The 24,034-nt window shown below is 39.2% G+C and overlaps 1 protein-coding gene across 1 annotated transcript in view; it reads left to right on the forward strand.

The window, feature by feature from the left end:
• The window catches only part of LOC118814112 (zinc finger protein GLIS1), a 154,065-nt gene that overhangs the window by 87,701 nt on the left and 42,330 nt on the right, over positions 1-24,034 (forward strand). The window contains exon 7 of the mRNA XM_036579773.1: positions 21,417-21,578. Within this exon, the coding sequence (XP_036435666.1) occupies positions 21,417-21,578 (162 nt within the window). The remainder of the gene's footprint in view (positions 1-21,416; positions 21,579-24,034) is intronic.

Consider the following 24,034-nt stretch of genomic DNA (forward strand, 5'->3'; position numbering starts at 1 on the left):
GCTCACTCAGAAATCCCCGGCAGCAGACGTTGAGACATACAGGCCTGACCGCTGCCAAGACGCCGTGTTTGCAGTTGAAGGGAGGCTTTTGTGAGCAATCAACACAGCTAGCGGAAGATGAAACGGCTAGTGCCATTAGCTAATTAAAAAACCGCGGCCCGAAGCATGAGGCGACTTTTTCCCCCCAAACGCTCGCAGATACCCGATCCGTCTGGGCCCCTGCTCGGCGGGGGCGGAGAGTGACGTTGATATTAATGTGTTTGTACCAGAACTAGCCGCTGACATCCCTGGCCTGTCTGCTCTACTTAGTGGCCGCCATGTTGTAGCGGGACGCTAAACAGGTAGCAGCTACCTGCGCTGAGGCAGACGGACTCAAACACAGCTCTGTTTGCACGCTGAGCTCACTGCCAGACCTGAGCATTACCACTGAATTACGGAGACTACAGCTTTATTTGGGAGGCATATTCAGGATTTTGCAAAGCCAATTTTGTGTTTACATCAAAGTTACAGCGAATTATGTTAATTTAATGAGAAAATAAGCCTCTTAGATGGTAAATGAGGTTTTTTCAGATACTGAACTTTCCAAATAGGCCCACAACTGTTCTCAACTGTGGATGAAAGTAGCCACAAGAGGTTTTGTAATTTATGACTGCTTACAAAGAAATGCAGATACAACAGAAACGCCTCAGAGCTTGTAGATCTGACGCTTTCTTATTAATCACTTGCATCTGTTTATGAAGATCAGGAGGCAAATTCACACCCAGTAGCTTCCTTTAGCTGTGGACAGCAGTTTGGTTCTCAAACTAGTCTTCAGGGAATCCTGAGAATTGAAGAATCCTGAATGGGCAGGGCTAAACAGCTGTAAGCTGAATAGGCAGATATATGTAAATGCATTGGTTTTCGAGACATCATGAAATCAGGTAATTCTAAAGAGGCTGTTTTTTGTAGCTTGGTTTCCACATATAGGCTGGGAGAATGGTATGTTATGAATTTAATATTTTATTATTTATTTAATTAACTTGATTCTATTATAGTTTTAGCAGTTAAACATTAATTCAGAGTTCCCAGTTTGACATACAAACTTTTTCAGCCGCAAAATGTTTTCTCACGTGGCAGGCAGCACTGAAAAAATGCAAACTTGAATATATATGACACAAATAATTATGGTATTTCTACGATAATATGTATTATATTAGAACAGTTTATTTTATTTTACATTTTATTTCATTATGTACATATTTAGTTTAAATAAATTCGTTGCTTCATTTTGGTGCATCAGTGTGGCTGGATTAGTATATGCTGAACTGTAGGCAAGTGACCTTTTCAATACATGTTACGTTGTTGTCCCATAGCTTAAAATGAATGTTGTGCATTAATGTTGAACATAGTGTAATGAATTGTAGGTCTTTCTTTGATTCTGAGTTAATCCATCATCTTAAACATTTGCCTTTTAATTACAACCCATGTTTAATTTCATCAAATGTTTCAGTTTTATTTAGTGGATGTCACATTGAATTATTTCCGTGATATGATGATTAACAAATTTCATTCTCTCTGTTTTTTCGAGTTGAGATCTAACATGAAGCTTGCTTGTGTCTCGGTCATGCTAATGGCTAAGCAACAGAGCCCATATGTAATCCATATATTAGTGGGATGAAACTGCTGGCAGATGACGGCGCAGGGTTTGTCAGGAGACTGATGTTTTGGCCTCAGTGTGAAAGTCCTGGGAATGGCTCATGCTTGTTTTTCTTGTCGACTACGCCAGGCCAAGTTCTTGTCAAGTCATAAAAGGCTTCCAGTCAATCTGTACAGTAATGCAATCCAGCCTGGCTTTCTCTCCCACTCCCTCTCGTTCTCTTTTTTTCTCTCATTCTGCTACTTGTTCACGAACTTTAATAGTTGTCTAATCATTGTCAAATCTCGGCTTATTACATAGGCTAATAATCTTTTTTTTGCCCCTTGTGGTTTTTTGACCATTGGATTATGTGAATTAGAAGCGGTGCTGTAAAATCAAATCCACTTCATGGCTGTTGAGCGAGTATCCAGACATCAACACATTCTAAATCCGTATGTATTTTGTGCTAATTTCATTTGCTCTGGAATGCCACATTTCGAATCGGTAATTTCCCAACATCTAATCATGGTCCTGAAACCGAAACATGAGAGTTGTAACGGAGGCCGACGGCAACATTGCTCTGGCGTTGTGTCATAACTGTCTCGAATCCAAAAGCTTAATCAGTTTAACTTTGTGAGTGGGCTGTATCAGTTTACTAATACATTGAGGGGACTGAACGTGCCTAATGCTCAGGATTTCACTCAGCTTTTCAGGGTCTTTAAAAGCTTAACCCCTTAAATCCCTAAGACTCATTGTTCAGTAGCTAATATTAAGACTTATTGTCTAGTAACGGTCATAAATGGCATTCTATAGCTACTGTAAAACTAGTCTAATAAAACTAGAAAGTTTTATTAAACTTTCTGACACTGTAAAAAACAGTTCTACCTAATTTCAAATTTGCTAAAGATTTCTGATTATTTAAAGACTGTCTACATAGATGCTTAATGACACATGTGTAAGCATTAAATAACACATTTATAAAGCAATATCTAAGTATTTTTGAACATCTTTTGCCAATAACGAGATAGGATGACAACATTTTCTAGAATAAATTACATTTTTTTCTCTTAAGGGGCCTTAAACTAAAGTGATGGACATTTGTTTCATTTATAATGCTGTTATGAAGCATCATTACCAAATAATGGAACTTACAAGACTAGTTAAGAACATAATTTAATAGAAATTATTAATCATAACACAGTACAATATGTTTGTACAAATAAGAGCAAGTACTTTTTTATCTAGTACAGGACTTTTCTACCTGTTCTATCAGTTGTATATAAGAAAATATGTACGAAAATGATCACATTCAAAGGTCAAAGGAATCAAATTTGTTCTCAGAATATAAATGAGTTCTTAGCTACACCTCTGTCACATAAGTTCCATGCATCATGCTTCATAACTGTGTTATGAATGGAACGAATGTCTGTCACTTAGTTCCCTAAGGCCCCTGTTAACAGTTTAATGTAATTTACTTCATAGAACGTATTATGTCATCTTGTGAATACTGATATAAGGTGTTCATACATACTAAGTGTTGCTTTTCAGATGTGTTATTCAATGCTTATACATGTATCATGAAGTCCTTATGTGGGTAGCTTACAATAGTGTTAACAAAGTTCTTGTATCCATGGTGATTAGACGATGCCATGACTCCATCCTGCCGCAAAGTTTTCTATCTGGAAAATTAGTCACATCTATTGCTTAAAGTCTTTTATGTAAATGTTCACTAGTGAAAACAGAAGCCAGGCTTCATTAGTAAGCAAATTTTGAATTATTGTGTTTTCTGGTCTTTTCTAAGTACAGTAAAAAGTGTCAGAATCATTGTCTGTGGAAATGAACCCTTTAATGTTATGCTCAACCATTTAATAGAGCACATTTTGATTCGCTATATGTGCCACAAAGTGCCATCTCGACCGTTTGGTAGATGTTAATATTTAAAAAATTGTGAGGTCAAAAAAAATGAAAAAAAAAAACAATTGTTTTTATTATTTCCCCAAACAAATAAAAAATAGAAAAAAAATTCCATTGCATTTGTTCTTGGTGAGGACATTAAAGGGTTAACTGTATGTGAAAGATACAACAAATAGAGTTGGAAAACACTGGAGTGTTCTTTCAAAGCTTAATATTCAGTGACTACTTTGAAATGCATGTGTTCTGTGTTATGAGGGTGAGGAATTGAACGGGCCCAAATGCAGATCCTTACAGTTTAAGGGTTAAAGTCTCGAGTCTCTGAACACACTTCGGGCTGCTGAACTGCATGTCCTGAGAGATTCCTACACACAGTAATGACCCTAATTTAGCCTCATCATACGAAACATGGACAAAGAAACACGTCTCCCTCTGGTCAGCTAATAATGGACTTTCCTGCAGCAATGTCAGGGGCAATTCAGAACATGACCCATGTAAAGCCAATATTTACCCAGCTAACAATGGTTAGCCTGCACATTAGAGTAACTCTTGACGTGTCAGCAAACATGCATAAGCTATAGATGTGTGTTTATCTCAGCGTGTTCTGCCATTGTTAGTGTTTGTTTACACAGAGCGTCTGCCTGAGTCACTTCTCTGGTAAATAATCACAACAGTCCAGTACCATTTGCATCATGGCCAGCCTTTCCACAAACATTTACCATCCGCCACAGCCAGCAAACACACCTAGCTGTGATTGAATCTGCCTATGTTCTCAGGCTGGATGTGCTGAGGCACGGATCGCGCCGTGTACGCTCTGAGTACCAAACGCGCCCTGCTAATAAACACAAATAACAGACGCTTACTTTATGTTCCTGTCCCCCTAGCTCAGGGCAGTGTGGCTGAGCCGAGGCTGAAGTGTACAGCGTGTGTTTAATAGTGAGCGTGGGAGTGTTGCAGCAGCCTGGGCCAGAGAAATGTTGTCTGAATTTTACTGGCTGTGGCACCATCCTGTCTGGTTTGTCAGCTAGGCTCACTCTAATACACACTGTTAGAGCAACGGGGATTTTTAGCATTTTAAATCAGTTTTAATCAGCATTGGTTGTTTAAGACATCTGCTGGTGGGGCAGTTGAGAGTGAGGGGGTAAAGACTGTATAGTACCAAAAAAAGTGGTAGCAGAACCCTTTTTGGTGCCATCTAATACCTTTTTAAAAAGGTTTCTAAAAAACAGTACAGTAAAAACAAAAAGAAGTGATTAGTAAGTCAAGTTTAACTTGTATTAAATTAAAAAAGTTAGAAGTACAAAAGTACAGTAGCTTGATAGTCAGTGTTTTACTTTATGAACCTTTTTATTTTTTGGTAAATATACATATCTTTTAACAATAATCGTTTGGGGACTGAAGATACCAATTGGTCAGTTTTCGAAAGCAGAATTAATTTTTTCTTCTGTTATACATTTTCTTCAGGTATATATATATACACACTATATTGCCAAAAGTATTCGCTCATCTACCTTCACACACATATGAACTTGGGTATATCTATATATATGTGTGTGTGTGTGTGTGTGTGTGTGTGTGTGTGTGTATATGCCAATGATTTTTGTTTGCATTTCACTTACTGTCCCATATATACTACTTCATAAAATGACTATAATAACCACGATAATTGATGAAATAATGATGAGTAACTGGTCCTAATAACCTTGTCTGGGCACTGCTGCTGTAGTAGCACAATTTTAGTAGCACACTTAAAAAGAACCGTTTCAGTGTTTAAATGATTAGTTGAGTTATTATGGTTCTTTACATAACCACTGCCTTTACGAGAGAACCCCTTAATAGCGTGGGTCAGTCTTTTATGGGTAATGATAAGTATACATTGTGTTGGGCGTGTAGAGAAAACTGCTGCGTTTGGATGTGTGTGCAGTGTGTAGTTTTGGCAGTATGGCGTTCCAGCTGGAGTGCAGTAGAGTAATTAGAGCTCCACAGAGCTGCCAGGAACGCCGTTCTCCTGCTCCAGAGCCGTGTGTCTGTTTACACTGTCAAATCTTCACTTCATCTTGGAGTTTGGTGTGGACGTGCGAGTCCAAGAAAAGCCATCACCATGGTTACACGCGGAGTGGCAGTGGAATTTGTGGTTAGAAACGTCTCTCCCTATTTCATCATTGCTAACGACACAGCGTTCCCAGAGCAGCATTCCAAATCACATTCCTTATAGCATTCCTGACCTTGTTTGAAATTTCCTCACAGGTTTCTCTCAAATTTCCGCCAACATTTGCAGCATCTTTGATTACATTAACTCCGTCAAGCTGAATGTTTCACCAGTGATAGTCAGAGGCTTCAGCAACATTCCCTTTAACTGAAATCTGCCCCAGAGTAGTTGGAGAGCATGCATGTCCACGCTGGATGGATGAGTATGTGGAATTGGAATCTCTGTGTGCTGCCATGTTCATCACTATGTAAAAAAAGCTGCCTTTATTGTTGGATGCGCTGTGATTTTTTCAGACTGAGTATGCATACACATTCAGATCATATTTCATATCTCTATGTAAACATTTACTGTTGATTTATTTCATCAGAATAATGATCAAAGTCATGTGGTATGTGACACAGAGTCCTATTTATGTTTTCTCATTCAAAAAGGTAAAATAAAAATCTATGAATTTCCGTTCTTGACATATACACCGATCAGGCATAGCATTATGACCACCTCCTTGTTTCTACACTCATTGTCCATTTTATCAGCTCCACTTACTATATAGGTGCACTTTGTAGTTCTACAGTTACAGACTGTAGTCCATCTGTTTCTCTGATACTTTGTTAGCCCCCTTTTACCCTGTTCTTCAGTGGTCAGGACCCCCATGGACCCTCACAGAGCAGGTACTATTTGGGTGGTGGATCATTCTCAGCACTGCAGTAACACTGACGTGGTGGTGGTGTGTTAGTGTGTGTTGTGCTGGTCTGAGTGGATCAGACACAGCAGTGCTGCTGGAGTTTTTAAACACCTCAGTGTCACTGCTGGACTGAGAAGAGTCCACCAACCAAAAATATCCAGCCAACAGCGTCCTGTGGGCAGCGTCCTGTGACCACTGATGAAGGACTAGAGGATGACCAACACTATGCAGCAGCAGATGAGCTATCGTCTCTGACTTTACATCTACACGGTGGACTGACAAGGTAGGAGTGTCTAATAGAGTGGACAGTAAGTGGACACAGTGTTTAAAAACTCCAGCAGCACTGCTGTGTCTGATCCACTTGTACCAGCGCAACACACACCAAAACACCACCACCACATCAGTGTTACTGCAGTGCTGAGAATGATCCACCACCCAAATAGTACCTGCTCTGTGAGGGTCCATGGGGGTCCTGACCACTGAAGAACAGGGTAAAAGGGGGCTAACAAAGTATGCAGAGAAACAGATGGACTACAGTCTGTAACTGTAGAACTACAAAGTGCACCTATATAGTAAGTGGAGCTGATAAAATGGACAATGAGCGTAGAAACAAGGAGGTGGTCATAATGTTGTGCCTGATCGGTGTACATTTCTTAACTTATCGAAGAAAATTGGACAGAACTTTAGATTTTGTTGATATTTGGTGATGTACTTTTTGTACTCTGGTGGAACGTTTATGCATCAGTGTGCTACTGAAGTAAAATACCTGCATGATAGTCAGTCATATATTTAATTCACACTGCCTTTGTAACCCTAAACAAGTAAATATTGGATTTATCTGTAATGCTTATACAATTTATACATTTAGTCCCAGTTTTTACATTTTGTAAATATGTGTTGGAATCAGATTAATATGTGAAAAATATCACAAATCCCATCTTGGGGCATCCCTGATCATTAGAAAGCTCCCCTACTCCATTCCCATTGCATACAACCTACATATTGTTCCGTAAATTAAGCAAATGTATAAAACAACACATTTTTTTGGTCATTGCTTTGAGGCTGCACATTTATTGTCTCCAAATGGTAAATACGCAAAAAAGCGTCAGTGACGCAGATGAGTCAGTTACACAGAGAGTCCAGGAATGGGATTAGGTCATGCGTAATTTAACACACAGATGGAAAGGGGATATTAGCATTGGAGAAAAGCGCTTGGCTAATACGGTGAGCGAATCGCGCTACGCAATCCGGTGCCAGCCTCGTACTCACATTACCGCTTAAGTAAACAAGTGCCTGATGAGAAATTTTGAGTGAAATACTCCATAAATATGAAAACGTTTACTGTGGAATATCATTGGACAGTGGGGCCTTGTTATTCACTTCACTTTTCCCCTTAGTCCAGCAGTGGAGGTATTTAAACGAAAGCAGAAGTGTTCAAAGGCATCCATAAGGGTGTGAATATTGCCAAAGCAGGCCGAGCAGGATGGATCTTCGGTTTGCAGTACTTGACTTTGATGTCCTCTCTGTATGATCAGCCACATGAGAGCAAAAATGAGGCTGAGTAGCCTGAGCTGTAACAGTGGAACATTTTTGTTAGTGAAGAAGAAAAGAAAAAAGTTATGGTTTTAGGTAATAAAGAAATAAAAAATGAATAAAATTTTAATAAAATAGGAGAGAGAGAGAAAGATTGTTTGCTCTTTGATGCGTCAGCCTGTTATACATTTTAACCACAGGGGCTAGCGATGACCTTAAAAACACTTAAATGAGAACACTGACCGCGCTGTTCTTTTTAACGCATGATTCTGTTCAGTTATTAATTATGGACAAATGTGGTTAAAATTACTAAACATGTTAAGATGGCTGTGATAAACTGTCACATCTGGATTTTGAACAATGTCATCTGACAGATTTTTCAGACACAGCTTTTTTCAGTTATATTGGCAGTTTTTAGTGCTAAGATCTTGTGCACCTGCATGACATTTATCATCTATATTATATCATTATTATATTTTACGTTGGGTTTACGTTTTACGTTTAAGTTGGGTCATGCCTTCAGCATGTGGACATAGCAGAAGAGACTGTATGACTGTAGGAGTGGAGAGAACTTTGAGAACCTGGGCTGGGGTTCTAGGCAGCTTCTGCTTTAAGCTAGAAGGCCGGACGGCCCTTTGATGAACAGAGACAGAGAGAAGAAGACAGGGAGGAGATGGGGTGTGAAAACTTTGTCACAGGAAACAGAAGGTAGAGATGGACATTAGATTGGAAGGAGGAGGGACTTTAGGGTTGGTCCCCCTAATAAACTTCAGTTATTCTATAATTCCATTCACAATTTAGGCCTGATTCGACTAAGATATTGTAGGTTTTGGATTCTGTTGTATTTTGGTTGATCTAAAATCATAGATGGACCTTTTTTGTTTTAAATTAAAATTTTGGTTGAATTTCTATTAATGACAGTAAAACATTTAGATGTTAGAGGTTAAACTCAGTGAGAACAGCTACCGTGTCAGTGTTTGAAGGCCAAGGCCCTTTAATTGAGATGTGTGAGTGTAAAGACCCTTTTTAAAGTCGAAAGAACCTCCACATACTGTAAAGACTGTACCAGTCAGAAGTTATTCCAGAAGCCAAGAACAATTTGTGAACCTTTTAGTTTTAAGACTGTGGTGTCCTGCTGCCACGGCCAACTGTGAGAATTGCAGTGTTAGTTTTAAACCGAGAGGCTGCCAGAAGCTGAGTAACTGACAACTAATTTAACAGTGCGTTGTGTTGGCCTTACATCCAGCTGATGGACGTTTGGCTTTGTCTTCCTGATGATTCTGACCCGAGCTGGAAAGCGTTTAGATAGGCAGGGCCCTCATGCCCACTAGTGGGATGGAGGTGAGAAGGTATGAGTGGGTGTGAGAGTGGACATATCTCTCTTTCTCACTTTTTCTCTGTCCTCCTTGTTCTCTCTGTCTCACTTTCTGATGCTTTCTCTTTTCCTCTCGCACTTATTATTGCAATGACATAATGTTTCACTAAAAATGAGGGAGGGTATTTAAAAATAATCGTTTCTTTCTTTGTGGATGATTAAAATCATGTTAATTTTTTTTTTTTCGTACTTATGTTTATGTTAATTGCTGTGGGAGTAACGTTAAGTACTAATAAAGCACTGAGGTAGACTGAGAGACAAAAGGGGGTCAGAGGTTTTCATCACTTTTGCCTTCTTCACAAGTTGAGTACTGCTTGAAACCTAAATGGCTTACATGGGAAAAACCCACATTAGATCTTTTTTTTTTTTAAGTTGGACTTCATTAACGATGTTTTTGGCTGGTCCAGCACGGCACACACCCTGCTAGTAAAATCATTTAGTTCATGATGTGTGTATTTTGGGCACCATCTTAAAAAAAAAGTTAAACTCTTCCAATAGCAACTTTTTACAGCAGCAAGTTGACTACTAATGGACCCTGATAGTATGACGTGATTACTCAGCAATATAAAGAGAGCCGTGTGTCACACAGTAGGATTAGTTTGGTAAAAAATCAGATTAACTCGTTTTCTCCCTTTCCCCATATATACTTGATGAAACAAGACATTTTTAGTGTCTCAAGTTCACAACGTCTCTCAATTTTATTGCTGGAGCTACACGTCTAATGTAGCAGGTAAAGGAAGCTTATACACCATGAAACATTGCACAATGTGTTGTGTTAGGTAATCTCAAATAAAATTGTTTAAGTGGTTTCTGACCCTGTGTGACGGTTATCCATAAAAACTGACAAAATACCAAAGTATTGACAAAATTCAGGCATGTTTTTAGCTACAGTACTGCAAAAGTTATTGACTACACTTTATTCCTTTAATTTCCACTCAAAATGGTCATCAAGTACAAGTCATTTTTCAGGAGATGTTCCTGCAGAGATTAGATATCAAATAATCCACTTTCATACGGAATGAGAAAGTCAGAGAATAATAAGTGAAAAAAGCTAGACTTCAGGAAATGATTAAAAGCTACAAAGAAAAGCAGATTCCTAACAACCACCTGCGAGACCTGGTTCTGTGAAAACATCCACAGGTGTTTCTGTCCATCCTTCCACTGTGAGAAGACGACTCAGCGCTGTGGGTCTGAAAGGATGTGTAGCTGTCAAGAAGAACCTCACTGAGAAAAGGAGACGGACACATCAAACAAAGAAGCTGAACAATGGACTGACCACCCCAGAGTCCAGACCTCAACACCACTGAATGTGTTTGATTACTTCAGAAAATGATCAACCAGCTTCTGAGACTGAACTTTGGAGATGTGGAAAAATATCCCTGCAGATTTCTTTGAAAAACTGAAAGCGAGTCTCCTGTAGTATAAATAATAAAGTGGGTTAAAATTTTGATTTTATACTTATATGTTCTCTGCTTTTTTCTGAGGCTGAAAACTGATTAATTTGTACATATTGGCCATTCTGACTGGACTGTATACAATGTATTTTAATCTAATAGTTAACAGTATATCATACAGTGCCATGAATGTGTAAGTCTGTTTGGCTGGTTGAAAACATTTGAGGTAAAGTGAAAACTGTAAATTATTATTATTATTTTTTGGCCAAACTGTTGCTTTGAGGAGGGTTTGTGTGTGTGTTAAGGGGAAGGTTAGCAGGTGTTGGTGGACATGGGAGGACATACAGACTACAGTGAGGCTTTAGCATATCCACACAGCGCTCACTGCGTTTCCTCACGCCGCTCAGATCATGTTCAGTATTTTCTTTGCGCTTTCTCTTTTCTGCCACAGCTCATGTTGCCTGAACTGGGTGGATAATTAATGCCATGGCTGAAGCCCTGCTGTAATACAGTCTAATTAGCCATTAGAAATACTTAGACCACTCGGAGTGACAGGCCGCTTAGGGCAGCGATAGATTCTCCCCGCTGTCCATCAACAGGGCCAGAAACTTCAACAGCAAAGCCATGAAACCGGATCCACCATCTGGCCTCTACTGTGTGCTTTTACTTCTCGATAAAGAATGCAGCAATCAAATAAAGTCCACACAAAGCTAATGAAGTTGTAGCCCTTTATAACGCCAATATAGGATGCCCATCGAAAATGTGGGGGCATCCTTTTTGATATTTTTAAAAAATAAATTATCATAATTTTTTGCCATATTATATATTAATATGTATTAAATAAAAAGCTGTTCAAATTGAAGGACCAAATGATAAAGGATCTTGGGAATTAAGCTCAAAGCCACATATCAGATCCCATTGTTAAACTATGGCAAAATGTAATATCATGATACGTCAAGAAGTTTTCACAATACACAGTCAGGCACAACATTTATTTTTTCTGACATTTGGTACGTTGGGACAGACAAACTAGTGCCATTTTTAAAAAATACTATCAAAAACTATGAACCCAGTTATTTGTATTTAACTAAATACACTAAATCCTCTCTTTGTCATCAAACGTTTAAACTACCTTTGGTCCAAAAGAGCTTCAGTATGTGCTTTTAACAGTAGTTTGGAAAAGAAAATTGAAAGAAAATCTTGATTTACTTATTTACACAAGCACCATCTGTATGTTGTATCAGTTTTTGGGCGGATATTCCCCCACGCTAGTTAGAAGGAGTAGCTGAGAATGTTGCCAAAGCCTGGATTTTGTTCTGTTTTCCACATTGGATAAAATTCAACCTTCTATGAAGAGCCTAATCAGAATTTTAAAAATGATCATCATCGATTTTGTTTTACAAATCATCGATTTGTCATCTTGCCATTTATAGTGGAACTTTGATCACTAGTCTGGTTTACACCCATGAGAAAAAGGCTTCGGATTCAGTTAAAGTTTGCTGGTTAAAAACAATAATAGGATACAGTACAGAACAAAAATGGCAATCAGTGTTTTCAATAAAGTAAACAAAGTAAATCATGTTGTGTCAATGTATAAAAGTATTTTCTAACATGTGCGACCTGTTCACCTGATTTAAAGTAATACAAAAAAAAAACAACAAACAAATGTCTGGAATAATGATAATGTGATTCAGAATCGTCTGAAAATCATCAGCAATGAAGTTATAATAACATTAACATCATATTGAGGAAGTAATCAGATCAGAATCAGAAATCATGATCAAGTCATGATCAAATCTTTTTTTCAACAGAAAATAAGAAATAAGTGAGTATGTTACATTTCTTATTGTTCCCAAAATACTTTAAATAATTCCGGAGCCCTGTGTACATCGTAAAATGTGCATTGTGTATGTATAATTATTGAAAATAAAATAACAAAAAAGATTAATATGAGAAGTGATTCCAAACTTTTGAATGACAGAGTAAATACACAGCCAGTAAATACTGGTTAACTAGTACGTATTGGTTTTTGACCTGAAGAAAATTCTGCAAAGCTGAGTTTTGTAAAAACCTAGTTGGACACAATGTTTGGTAAAATATTCGGCCGAATTATTTTTTAAGTCAGTAAAATCCCGTAACGACGCCCCCAACTCGTCTGCACGAAGGGAAGGGACTGCCGCCATTTAGTGGAGGTGGAGCTGCTTCAGTTCATTGCTGACGCTCTCCAGTTGGAGTTCAGTAGCCTACCGCGCGCCGAGCTGTTTCACTTAAGTGAAGCTCCTGTTTGGTTTATTTGAACTTGGTCTCCTCGTCTTTTACCACCAGCGCTACAGTACATATACCTGCTTTATTGATCTCTGAGGGAAAATTTGAGCGCACATCAGACGTGGCCGCCCGTTACGTAGAGCGCACTTAGACTCTGTCTCACGTACTTGCTCTTTCTTTCCTTCCTCCTCTCTGCCACACTGTATGTTCCCCCCAACCAATCAGTTTTCTTTCATAGTGGCGCTACCAATCAGATTGTCATCAGCTGCTGGGTCAAAAGGAAATCATGTCTAGTGTTTTAGTGGGCACAAGTGTCTCTGTTGGCTGGAACCAATTTACCCATGAGTCCAGGGTTAAGTACTGCTGTAAAGCTCCGCACGCTTCTGCATGTTCCGTATTCAAACCTCTCAAGTGGAGCACCAGCACTAAAAGACACATTTCCATGTCAGAGCGCTTCATACAGGCACTTTCACTTCAATTTCCTTCAGAATGGCTGTTTCGGGAGGATGCACTTGGTCCTGTAATTATTATGCGAGACGCCCAATTTAGTCATCATAGGTTGCTTCCTGTTGCGGTCGCATCCATATAGGTTTCATTCTCCCCTAACTGAGCTCGCATGAGAACAAGATGGGCTGTTCGGAGCAATTTCGTTAGTCATTTACATGACTACTTCCTCCGCCAGTTTATCGGCAGAGAATTCGGCTCCCATCTGGACAGCATTCATCGGCCGAAGATTTGTGTACACATCACATCGTGTATAAATCAACTGTTTGGAAATTTTGAGGAAAAAAGAGACGAGGACATAAAAACATGAAGAAATCCATAAGAAGAAACAATGTATGAATTCATCTCGATCCAACTCCTGAAGGAAAAAAAAAATAGTGAAAAAGTGAAAAAAAAAAAAAACTAGACCTCTGATCTTCCATTCAAATTAGGCCCGCTATTTGCAGCAGATGAAGCTGGCCGCTAAAAAGGGTGGCGTTTTTTTGGATGTGGAACCGATATGTGTAAACTATGTAATGTGAATGTTTTAGCCGAAGCTGGCTTTAATTTGGCGCCCTGACGAAGTGCATGAGAAACCTGTCTCCTTTTAGCTGTCTCGTTGAATCATATGGATATAATTTCATCCATTTGCGTTTCTCCGCTCTTTTGCTGCGGGGCATTTGGAAACGGACAGATTAAAGTCACATGTTCGCTCCAGCTTGCAGTCTCTTAGCGCTCTGTAGCGGATGGACGTGTCGCGGTTTTCTCTTTCTGCTGGTCGCCTTTGGCCCTTCCAGCAGGAAGCCTCACCGCACTTCTCATTCACCAGCAGGAACCAGAATCAATTTTATAACCATTTATACAGCGCTCTGATCACGGAGACGTGTTACAACCCGGAGGAAAAGCCGTACTCCGTGTTTGAGAGTGCTGAACCAATTTGGTCGTCAAAAGCCATTACAGAACGCCCATCAAACTCCCGAGGAACGAACTCATGGCTCTTGTTAAAAAGCCGCGCGTCTGTCGCCTTTTACTCGACTAATTACAAGTAATAATCTACTTAATGTTTGTTACCAGCCGGACGTTTTAATGGCAGAGTGAACGTAAACCTGAGGCGCTTTCTCAGCGTAATTAGAACTGTGGGAACTTGCAGAAGAATCCAGAAATTTCATCAGAAATAACTGTTGCCGAAAATCATCACAAACCTGCCTCTATTTAATAATCTCAAAAAGACTTGCTTATGCGGTTTCTGACAGACTGTGACCTGCAGTACTGTGCAAAAGTCAGAGACCACCCTCCATTCATTTAATTTACGGTCAGAACAGCCATTGAACTGGACATCTGTGAAGTTTTATGGACTGATAGATTAAATTTGTAATTGATTTAACTTTGTCAGAAGCAGAAAATGCACCCAAACTCTAAGACTGAACTTTGGAGGTGTGAAAAAATATCCCTGCAGATTAATTTGAAAAACTGAAAGCGAGTCACCCGAAAAGAAGCTGTAGGAAGCTGTGATAAATTAAAGAGTGGACACACTAAATACTGAATTTGAGATCATATGTAGTCGTTGAGTCTTCTGTCAAATTTTCTGTCAAATATATGATTTTGATTTTTAATTTTTTGTAATTTATATAGGTTACAATATAATTTTATATTTCTGAATTGTTTGTGGTGAATGTTTGATGATTTAGGCAAGCAGTTATCACCCTGCTAATTGGTGGGCTATATTAGCCTCATAGCTTCAGTGCAGAACTAAAGAAGCAATATTTGTAATTACTGCATTTATAATAAAGAGGAAATTGGGATTTATTTAAGTTCTTTGAGGTAAATAAATAAATTCATTCATTCACAAACATGTCCTTGCTTTGAATCCTACAATAAGCACATCGTAGTGAGGATTTCAGTGGCCTGACTTCAGATGTTTGGTTCAAAGGTCAGCACGTTTTTGTAAAGCAGCCCTCTCAGAGCTTCTGCAGTGAGTGAGTGTTTCTCACATCCCTGTGTTCTCTGTGGATCCGTGTTTTTTGTTTTTTTTCCACATAGTGTCACTCCATCAGAGCACTGTCTGAGATGTCATCAGCCAACAGGACCTGCCCTCCCCTCCCTCCTCTCCACAGCGTCCCATAAAAGGAGGTCTGTCTGAGGCATTTAATGTGTGGTGCAAGGCATTTTTGAACTGTGTTTTTTTCCAACTGGCTGTCCACACTGTGGCCTCTTAGTCCTCAGGAAGACCATCAGGGCATCTCTGAGCTGGTCAGGTCTCATTTCCTCCGTGGCCATGCGGGTCAGAACTGCCGCCGCCGTTAATCAGCCCCCCACGCCCCGACACACAGCTCAGACCCTACTGTCACTCTGAATGTTTGCTGAAGACCGTGAGGTCCGGCTTTAGAGCGATGCGGCGCTGGAGCGCCTCACCTTCAGCCCCTTCACCAACTATCAGCGGCTTACCGGCCTTTCAGAGAGGAAAGCAAAACACATCCGGAGCTATTAGCATCATTAGCACTAAACTGTTTTCAAAAATAATATCAAAAGGTTTGAAGGGCTGTCTCTTGGCCACTGTCCAAACACGTATTTGGCTCATCAGAGTTTGGATTTGGGAAAAAAATGTGGATTATTACATTATATCTACCTGTATATGGATAATTTTTTCACAAAATTTCTTTTGGATCGGACTTGAATTTTTTTATTTGAATCAGACTTCAAAGGTAATGATTTGAACACTGGAACATGAAAGTCCACAAAAAAGGCCATACTGCAAAATGAAAAGTAAAATAAGTAAAAATAAAAGTAAATAGCTGGAGATGTTAAAAGCTGCCTGGTAAAATACATGGTTAATTTACATGTAACCATTTTCTCTATGTACTGGCTTTTTAAAATAAACAATTTATCTCATTATCAAAAAACATAATCCAATTAATTTAGATTACTGATTTAGAATATGTTTAGAAATATTTGTGCTTGTTGATTAAACTTACAATGAAGAGTTAGAGTTAATATTTGAAATTTGTGTGAGGTTCTGTTACATATCAATCATTTTGGCACTGATATGTGTTATGGAAATCATGTTGATTTCTAAATATTCAGAATTTCATTCATATTTGATTAATTGTAAAACTGAAACTTTGTATCAACCATTACTGATACCTGGATGATATTTCTTCAAGTCAAGTCAAAGTTTATTTATATAGCACCTTTTATAACAGGTGTTGTCACAAAGCAGCTTTACAGAAAAATCCAGGTCCGAGTCCCCATGAGCAAGCCAATGGCGGCTTCCTTGAAATCTACTAAGCCAATGGCGACTTCCTTGAAAGCTACTAAGCTGTGAGGGTCCATGGGGGTCCTTACCACTGAAGAACAGGGTAAAAGGGGGCTAACAAAGTATGCAGAGAAACAGATGGACTACAGTTTGTAACTGTAGAACTACAAAGTGCACCTATATAGTAAGTGGAGCTGATAAAATGGACAATGAGCGTAGAAACAAGGAGGTGGTCATAATGTTAAGCTTTATCGGTGTATATATATATATATATAAATATATAAAAAAAAGGAGAGAAAATATATATATATATATATATATATATATATATATATATATATATATATAGCTTGAGTGATCTAACTAACTACCGCAGCAGAATCTCTACCAGCAAACTACCTTCTACTGTCGTACAGTGTACTGTAACATCAGTCCTTACGGCTGTGTGAGTGTGTAAATTGTGTGTACATGTGATTGGTTAGAGGGCTCATTTGCCTCTCACAGCCTAAACATTGATATTAGCCTGGCAATGACTCATATCGCAATAACAATTAAAAAATACTGTGTGTGAGAGAGAGAGACAGAAAGAGAGAGAGAGACAGAGAGAGAGTAACAGAGTGAAAGTCCTCTCTGACATATAGATTAAAGCTTGGCGGTTTGTTGTATTTGTAAGGTATCCCAGAATGCAGTGGTGCATGCACAGATTGAGAAGCGAACAGTGCGTGGCAGGGCTGAAGGTGGCTCCTCTCTCAGCAGACTCGTAAATTCAATTTAGCCTGAAATTTGTATTACGTTAAAGAAAGCAATAAAAGAGTGATTATTTCCCTTACGCATAAATACACACACGTTTTGGCACATCTGAACGCTCAGTGTTTGTTTTCAAAACTCAGATTTGCAGGGCGTGTTTTGGCAGTCAGCATGGGGTGGGTTTGTGGGGATGGGCTGGTGTGAGACTTTTCCAGGGTAGAGTTTGATTCTGTGGAATAACAGTGGATGGTGTGGGGTCTGATATGTTTTCTGAAATACTTCAGATAAGTGGACACATTTCTGCCTGTCTGCTGACCATGTGGAGTGGACATACGGATTATTTGTGTGTGTGTATATAAATATATATATATATATAAGTATATATATATTAATGTAAGTCAGTGGAACCAGGCTTTTTTCCAAGTCGTTTTGGGTCATCTCCTTTGGTCCATCCTACGTGAAATTTACATACAATGTAAAGGCCAACAGGCATTTTCAAATTATGTCAAAAACTGAAAAACGACAAAAGTGGAGATACAAGATTTTCTTCCGACAGCAGCGATATATATGTATACACACATTTATATATATAAAATAAGAATGTATATGCATATCAGTGTTTCACATGTAACCGTCTGCTTTTAATAATATTAAGTCTCATATATATTATATATAAGTACCTATATTTAATAATAGCATGTCCCATATGTATTATATATATGCACATACCCATGTTTAGTAATAATGTGTCCCATATGCTTAATATATATATGTAAGTAGCTACACCAATCAGATGACCTAGATAAGCTGTTAGTCCTCCGTATGCCATGAAAACAGCTCCGACTTACGGATGCCGTAAGACTCCGAAGGTGCTCTGTGGTATTTAGCACCAAGACATTAGCAGCAGATCTCTTAAAAGTCCTGTAAGAAGTGGAGCCACGGCAGGTCGGACTTGTTCCATTACATCCCACAGGTGCTTGATTGGATTGAGATTGGGGTACTTTGGAGGCCAGGGCAACATCTTGAACTCTTCATCATGTTCCTCAAACCATTCCTGAACAACGTGTGCAGTGTGGCAGGGCGCATTATCCTGCTGAAAGAGGCCACTGCCATCGGGAAATACCATTGCCATGAAGGGGTGTAACTGGCCTGCAACAACGTCCATTTGTTAGCCCATGGCGGTTTTCTGACTTATGATTGGTCTGTGTACCTTCTGGAAAATATGTGAGCTCCAAATGTTAAACTTTTTTTTATTAATAACAGAGTAATTAATCTAATTGAGAATATGGATATTGAGCAGAAAATAGAAAACCCAGAGTGGAGCAGGAGTTGAGGGATTATGAAACGCTTTGAATCCGGCGTGGAAAGTGCTGCTACTCCTCTCCGCTCACGTACTCTGATATGCAATAATAATTTTCTAAGCCACTTTCTAAAAACCCAACCCTAATATTAACATCTATAAACAAAAATTAAAAACAGTTTTGCCCTTTCAGTTTTAAAAATGAAATGTGGAGCTTTTGTAAAAATAAAAATGTTGCTGTAAATTCCATTTTACTGACCAACATGGACATGCACGCTCACCAACTCTGTTAAAGGGGCAAACAGTAACATTTCAGTCAGCAAATTTGAGTTAACGTATCAAATTTGACATAACATATATATAATGCAGTTAACAAACATGCATGTTATTGTGATATCTGAACAGTTTTGGTCAGTCTCGGTTGATTAGACATAAGCAGAAAAGTTATGATGACGTTTTCCTACATACTAAGCACATGTTTGTCCTGAAAATGGCCAAAAACAAACACACACACATACACACACATGTAACAGAGGTCACTCAATCTGCCCTGTCCGTGTCAGTATAGAGTTTCAGGCTGTATTGAATAGCCTCAATAGCGAGCCGCTGTGAGTGAAGGAGGGCAGAGCGTTCTGAAGGTTCATTAGAAGAGAGAGAGTGAGAGAGAGAGAGAGAGAGAGATGGTTTTATTTGTGGAAGAATAGAAGCCTCTCTCTCCTTCAGTGAAAACGGACCTGGGGCCTCACGCTCGAACTGAGCTCGAACTGGACAATGAGGGGGCGGAGCTTGGGGATAAAATATCCGCTAAGTGATTGGACAGGAAGATCCTAATAGGTGCCAAAGGCATCCATTGTTCACGATCTGAGGGAAGAGAGAGAGTCGGTATTGATGTCAGGCTAACATGGCTACTTTAGGGCCCATTATATAGATGAGTTAGAGATGTGTTTCACGGTACAGTTAGCTGTAGGTGTTGGTCAGGCTTAGGCTACACATGCACAGGCCAGTGGTTAAATGTTTAAGTGGATGAAGAAGTGAAGAAGTGGAGGAGGGCCGTGACCCAGTAGCGCTCTAATGAATAATGAGATGGGTTAATAAAGTTTAAGAGTGCACTGAGACGCTGGAGAGCAGAACACCTCTTAAATACTGTTTATCTGTCTGTAACACACACACACACACACACACACACACATGCAAATACATAAGTACAGTACTGTGCCAAAGGCAACGTTTTTAGGCACCTGTGAAAATACTACTACTACTAATAATAATAATAATTATGGTAATCTTTATTTACATAGCACGTTTCATGCCGGTGGTAGCTCAAAGTGCTTTACAGACAGGTGATAAAGCTTAACAGTATTAGAAGAAATTATAAGTATTTAATTAAGATCATATAAGGAAATGACACAGATGGGATAAAAAGATAAGTACTACGAGATGTAGAGTTTTAATTAAATACTGAGTTAAAGAGATACGTTTTTAGATGTTTCTTAAAAGTGAGCACTGAGCTAATAATAGGTGAATTGAGCTGCACAGTTTAGAAGCAGAATAACAGAAAGAGTCTCCATGTTTTCTGTATTTTACAGAAGGTTTTTTTGCAGAAGGTCAGTATCTGAAGATCTAAGATCACGTGTTGGATCATAAACAGACATTATGTGATGTAAGCAGTTCTTGAAGGTCATTTAGAGCCTTAAAACCTAGTAGCAGAACTTTAAAATCTATCCTGAACTATACAGGTAGCCAGTGCAGTTCTTTTAAAGTGGGAGTGATCTGATCTCTCTGTTTTGTGTTTGTTAGGATCTGTGCTGATATATTTTGTGTGAGTTGTAAAGGATGTACTGTTTTCTTAGGAAGTTCAGTAAGAAGACCATTACAGTGATCAACTCTGCTTGTGACAAATGCATGAACAAGTTTCTCTGCATCGCTCTGAGATAGAAAAGGCCCAACTTTAGCGATATTTTTCAAATGCTAAACAAACAAAAGAACAATTAATAGATTGTTTATATGTGCAGTAAATGTTTATTTGCTCAGTAGAACACTAATATAAATAAAAATAAAAATAGAGTGAATACAGTAAGTAATGATTTTACACATCAGTGTGTTTGTTTAACACTTTCCAAAACTCTCCTCATTGCAGCCCAGTAGCCATGTAGTTATCATCCAGTACCAAGTTTGGCTAACCAGTACCTTAAACGAGTATAATATGTCAAGGAGTAGGCTAAAAAATCTTATATTAAGTGCACAACCATCTCAAAATAAGAAATATGAGATATTATCGACTAGAATTAAGATAATTTCACTTGACATGATACCATTTTTTGCAATGTGCCAGAACCTTCATACAGGTCCATTTTATTTTTTTAATCAGTTAAATTGAGCAAATAAACAGCAACTGCACATTAAAATGTGAGAAGTGTCAGTGCCAAAACTTTTTTTCTCTCTCTCTTTTTTGCTGTCCTCACTCTTTTTTTTATGGTCTCTTCTCTCATGAACACACACCTTTTCTGTACTCTCTTTTCTTTACTCTCTGACTGTCACTGTATCTTCTCTTTCCCTATTGCACTTTCTATTATCTCGTCTCTCTATCTAACTCTTTCTCTGTATCTATCTATCTCTCTCTCTCTCTCTCTCTCTCTCTCTCTCTCTCAGTTTGAAGGCTGTAATAAGGCCTTTTCCCGTTTGGAAAATCTGAAGATTCACCTGCGGAGTCACACTGGAGAGAAGCCGTACCTGTGCCAGCACCCGGGCTGCCAGAAAGCTTTCAGCAACTCCAGCGACAGAGCCAAGCACCAGCGCACTCACCTGGACACTGTAAGAGCTCAGCATGCGCACGTGTGTGTGTCTGTGTGTGTGTGTATGTGTGTGTGTGTGTGTGTGTGTGTGTGTGTTTGTGTTTGTGTGTGTGTGTGTGTGTGTGTGTATGTGTGTGTATGTATGTGTGTGTGTGTGTGTGTTTGTGTTTGTGTGTGTGTGTGTGTGTGTGTGTGTGTGTGTGTGTGTTTGTGTGTGTGTGTGTGTGTGTGTGTGTATATGTGTGTGTGTGTGTGTGTGTGTGTGTGTGTGTGTGTATGTGTGTGTGTGTGTGTGTGTGTGTATTTAGGCCTGGCAGCTGTAGTTCAGAGCTCCTTTATAAAGTCACATGAATGTACTGTTACATGTCGTTATGTGTTGATTGGCGGTCGTTTGGTTTTGATTAGTTTTTTTTTGTTTTTCACATACAGCCAGCTTTAGTGTGAGTGTTAAGGTTAGTGTTAGAGCGAGTGGTAGGTTTAAGGATTAAGCTTAGTATAAGCATGAATGTTTAGGTTAAAGTTTTAGGTTAGTATTAGAGTGAGTGGTTTTATTTAGGTTCAAGGTTAAGTTTTGTGTAAGAATGAGTGGTTTAGGGTTAGTGTTAAAGTAAATTTTAAGTTTACGGTTTAGTGTTAGAGTGAGTTTTAGGTTTAAGGTTAAGGTTAGTGTTGGAGTGAATTTTAGGTTTAAGGTTAAGGTTAGTGTTAGAATGAGGGTTAGATTTAAGGTTAAGTTTAGTGTTAGACTAAAAAAACTAGATTACAGTGTCTGGCTAACTTAATTTTCCAGTAGCTCATAAAGTCCTTCTGTCTTTTAATTTTTTATTTTTTTTATTTAGACTGTTTGGGTTTACGGCTCATGACACAGAGCGACGACGGCCGAAGAAAGATTAAGTTATTGATTCTGCACAAAGTTAAAGCTCACTGCTTACACAGTCAGTCACTGTGATGGCGCCCTCTGTACTGATGAGGGGGAACCGCAGATACAGACCATTTAACACTGCGCTCCGTTAGAGAGAGTAACGGCACATAGAAAACAGAGAGAGAGAGAGAGAGAGAGAGTCAGGGAGGGAGAGACAGAGGGAAAGAGAGGTAAAGAAAGAGAAAGAATGTGAGAGTGTGAAAGAGGAGGTGTGAGAGAGGGAGAGAAAGAATTAAGATAAGGTAGAAAGGGATAGAGAGGGAGAGAGCAAGAAATTGAAGAAGAGAGAAAGAGGGAGATAAGGAGAGAGAGAGATAAAGAAAAAAGTGAGAGAGAAAGATAGAGATGGAAAAAGAATGTGTGAAGAAGAGACAAGGAAGGAAAGAAAAATAGGAAGTGAGAGATAGAAAAGGTGTGAAAGAAAGAAATAGAAGAAAATGTGAGGGGAGAGGGAAAGAGAGATGGAGAGAGATGTACAGAGAAAGAGAAAGTGTGTGTGAGAGGGAGAAAGAGAGAGAAGGAGAGACAGAAGGGGAAAGAGAGAGATGCAAGGGGGAGAGAAAGATGGAATAAAAAGACAGATGGAGAGAGTATAAGAAAGAAAGGGGAGAGAGAGGGAGAGGTGTAGGACGAGAGACACTGTGGGCCTGTTTACACAAATAAACTTGCGTTTTTGGTGATCGGATCACGCTTGCATTTCACTTGACCATATGAAAAGCCACGTGTAAACACCTATAGGACGCTTTGTGATCGGATTACGGTTGGATCGTTCAGCCCACATTCGGAGCTGGTCAGGGACGGATTTTGACCGCATTTAATGAATGTGTAAACAGAGCATGTTTTTATCCGTATACAATTACGTGAGCAGAAATGTGTCTGCTGAGCGCTGACTAGTTGATTTTAACCCTTGTGTGGTGTTCAGGTCTGTAAGACACATTTTCAGTGTTTACCAAAAAAAAATTGATGTGATTTATTATTATTTCAACCTCAGATTCTTGGCCTTTTGCTCATTTTCTGTGAAGAACATATAAAATAACACATTTTCAGTGTCTTCACTCTGTTCACCCCCCACACATTTATATTACACATGTGGTGTTGGGCTGAACCCGCAGGGAATAAAAGTGTGGAGGTGCTGTGTCCTTCACTCTGTTCTCCTACATGGCCTGCTGTTAGTGTGTGGGCGTCTGTGTGTGTGTGTGTGTGTGTGAGAGAGTGGACAACATAGACAGGCTGCTGACTGGCTACAGCTGCTAAAGGAGAACGCTTCGCTGGACACTTGGAAAATGGAAGCGATGTATATACTGTCGTGCCTTTTATGCAGAAAAGTACAATTGGATCTCATCTAGTCAGCATAGAGACACATTTTAGTGAAAAGTGTAAGTGGAATTTGCCCGAAGTTTATCCAGATACGATCTGGACTCGAAACTCATGTTAATGCAAGGTGTAAACAGGCAGAAAGCTGCTTAGTGGAGCTACTACACGATGCTACGGCTAATTAGGCCATCATCTCCAACACACCCAACACAACACGCCTCATATACAGCGAGAAAATC

This window comes from Colossoma macropomum, unplaced genomic scaffold (genome assembly GCF_904425465.1).
Source record: "Colossoma macropomum unplaced genomic scaffold, Colossoma_macropomum, whole genome shotgun sequence".
Classification (NCBI taxonomy): Eukaryota; Metazoa; Chordata; class Actinopteri; order Characiformes; family Serrasalmidae; genus Colossoma; species Colossoma macropomum.